The sequence below is a fragment of the Lagopus leucura genome, unplaced genomic scaffold, assembly GCF_019238085.1.
Source record: "Lagopus leucura isolate 7727_CA_CO unplaced genomic scaffold, USGS_WTPT01 33382-0_obj-0_obj, whole genome shotgun sequence".
Taxonomy (NCBI): Eukaryota; Metazoa; Chordata; class Aves; order Galliformes; family Phasianidae; genus Lagopus; species Lagopus leucura.
The window spans coordinates 1-2691 of record NW_024968432.1 but is presented as its reverse complement, the minus strand read 5'-3'; the positions used below and the strand labels follow the sequence as shown (position 1 = coordinate 2691).

At 63.6% G+C, this 2691-nt stretch overlaps 1 protein-coding gene across 1 annotated transcript; it reads right to left on the bottom strand.

Moving 5' to 3' along the window:
* Positions 1 to 105: 105 nt before the first annotated feature.
* Positions 106 to 2102, bottom strand: LOC122193660 (pyruvate dehydrogenase (acetyl-transferring) kinase isozyme 2, mitochondrial-like; the record flags this gene model as incomplete). Its single annotated transcript, XM_042894523.1, has 2 exons — positions 106 to 189; positions 1933 to 2102. Coding segments are annotated over 2 exons (246 nt in total), but the record flags the coding sequence as incomplete, so codon positions are not given.
* Between the last annotated feature and the right edge of the window lie 589 nt (positions 2103 to 2691).

Sequence of the window (2691 nt, the reverse complement as noted above, 5' to 3'; positions counted from 1 at the left end):
GGGGGGGGGGGATGGGGGTTCCCATAGGTGGTATTCTCCCCATAGGAGAATACAAAATGGGGCTGTGGTGCCAGAGGTGATGCTATGGGGGGGGTGGGGGGGTCACCCCACACTCACTGCCCCAGCGTGGTCTGGTCTTCAGGATCCTTGTCGAGGAACTCCATGATGTCCAGCAGGCTCTGCACGTACCTGGGGGAGGAGATGGTCACCCCACGGCCACCCCAAACGGAGGGGACACCGACAAAGGGACGGGGGCTCAGCACCCCACCTTACTAAACCACCCTGTGCTCATGGGGAGGGGGATGCGTGCTCGTGCCCCCACCCCACAGCATGGCAACCATGGGGACAGCAGAGACAGAGCCTCCCCCAGGAGGTCACAGCGATTTGCCCACCCCCCATACGTGTGCTTGAACAGAGGGGCACTGCCAGGCCCTGCTACCCCCCAACGCCCCCCCCTCTCCCCCCCCCCCCCCCAGTGCCACTGGCAGTGCTGGCACAGAGCTGAGGACACAAACAACTCGTCACGTGGTGGCTGGGAGCTGGGAGATGGCCAGGCTGCCAGCACTGCCCTTAAAGGGACACCCAGAACCTGCCCCCAGCCCCCCCCCCAAGCCCCCCCCCCCCCCGCCCCAAGGGGGGGAGGGGACAGCAGGGACAGGAGGATGGGGCAGCACCGTCGGTTGAGGATCCCTGTGCGTGTCCCCGTGCAGCCACTGTCACCCCAGGCTAAGAGATGGGTGCTGCTATGCGGGATGTCTGTGTCCTGTCCCTGTGCCACCGACCCCCACCAGCACCCCATGGACCTGCTGGGGAGGACAGCTGGCAGTGGTGATGGGGGGACCAGAGGTGGCAGCAATGACAGAAGTCACAGTGAGATCTGTGTAGGCCATGGAGGTGGGACCCACAGGGACAGCAGGCAAGTGATGGCAGAGGGACCTATGGGGGCACCTAGCAGGTGGTGGCAGTGGGATTGACCCCTCTGGGTGACAGCAGTGGGATCCATAGGGGCACAGGGCAGGGGACAACGGTGGACCCGTCCTGGTGACAGCAATATGAACTATAGGGATATATGGCAAGCGGTGGCAGTAAGACTCTCTGAGTGACAGCAGTGGGACGTATGGGGATGGCTGGCATGTGGTGGGAGTGGGACCCCTCTGGGTGACTTTGGTGGGACCCACAGGGGCATGTGGCAGGTGACAATGGTGGGACCCCCCCTGGTGACAGCAGTAGGACCCATGGGGCCATATAGCAGGTGGTGCCATGGGATCAGACACCTGTGGGTGACAGCAGTGAGAGGCATATGGTGGCAGTGAGATCCCTCTGGGTGACTGTAGTGACATGGGGCCACCTGGCTGATGATGGGACCCCTCTGGGTGACAGCAGTGGGACCCACAGGAGCATATAGCAGGTGACAATGGTGGGATCCCTCTGGGTGACAACAGTGAAACCCAAGGGGGCACTTGGCAGATGGTAGCAGTAGGATCAGACCCCTATGGGTGACAGCAGTGGGATCCATTAGCAGATAGGTGACAATAGTGGGACTCCTCTAGATGACAGTGATAGGACCTATAGGGACATGTGGTGGCAGTGGGAACGGATCCGTTCAGGTGACAGCAATCGGACCCACAGGGGCATCTGGTAGTGACAGCAGGACCTCTCTGGGTGACTGTAGGGGGACCCATAGGGGCATCCAGCAGGTGGCAATGGTGGGCCCCCTCCTGGCGACAACAGTGGCACCTATAGGTGAATAGGGCAAACGACAATGGGGGGACCCATGGGGACACCCAGCAGGTGGTGGCAGTAGGACCAGACCCCTGTGGGGGATTGCAGTGGGACCCATAGGGACACACAGCAGGTGCCAACGGTGGGACCCGTCCCGGTGCCACCCAGCAGCTGACGATGGGGGCGATGTCCCCATGCTTCTGTGCTCACCAGCTCTGCACCAGCTGCACGGAGGGGGTGCGCAGCACGCGGTCGGGCAGCAGGTTGATCTCCTTCATGATGTTGGAGAGGCGCACGGGCAGCTCCTGCCGCAGGAAGGCGAAGGATGTCTTCTCACAGGCATTGCTGGAGCCTGGGGGGGAGGCAGGAGGGGAGTCAGCAGCAGCCCTGCAGCTGGATGAGCCCCCCCCCCCCCCAGCTCCTCATAGATCTTCCTCCAGTATTGGGAGCACTGAGGGCATGGGGGGCAGCTCTCCCAGGAGAGAACCAGTACAGCCCAGTACAACCAGTGTGCCTTGATCATAGGCGATGAGGGCATTGGGTGCCATCAGATGGGGCTCACCCCACGGGGAGGTGGGCGGGGGGGGTGACACAGGGACAGACCCCAGGGAATAGGGACCAGGGGACAGCGCTGCAGTTCGGGGGGATGCGGGCAGGGGGACGTGGGCAGAACGCGGGGAAGAACCCGGCTGCCAACCTCAGCAGAGCAGGTAAATACGGCCCTGAGCTTAACCGCTGGGGGGGGGGGGAAGGAGTCTCAACCTGGGGACCACCCCCCCTACCTCCGGTGTTTGCCGGCGTAGGGATGGCGGCCGCCGGGGGGGGAAGGGGCGTGCTAATGGTGGGGGGGCGTGGAAATCACCGGGCAGCCCCACCCCGGACCGGCTGTTTACGGACACAGGGGTACGGACACACGGACACACCGACACACGGACACGGCGAATTCAACAGGCCGGGGGGGGGGGGGGG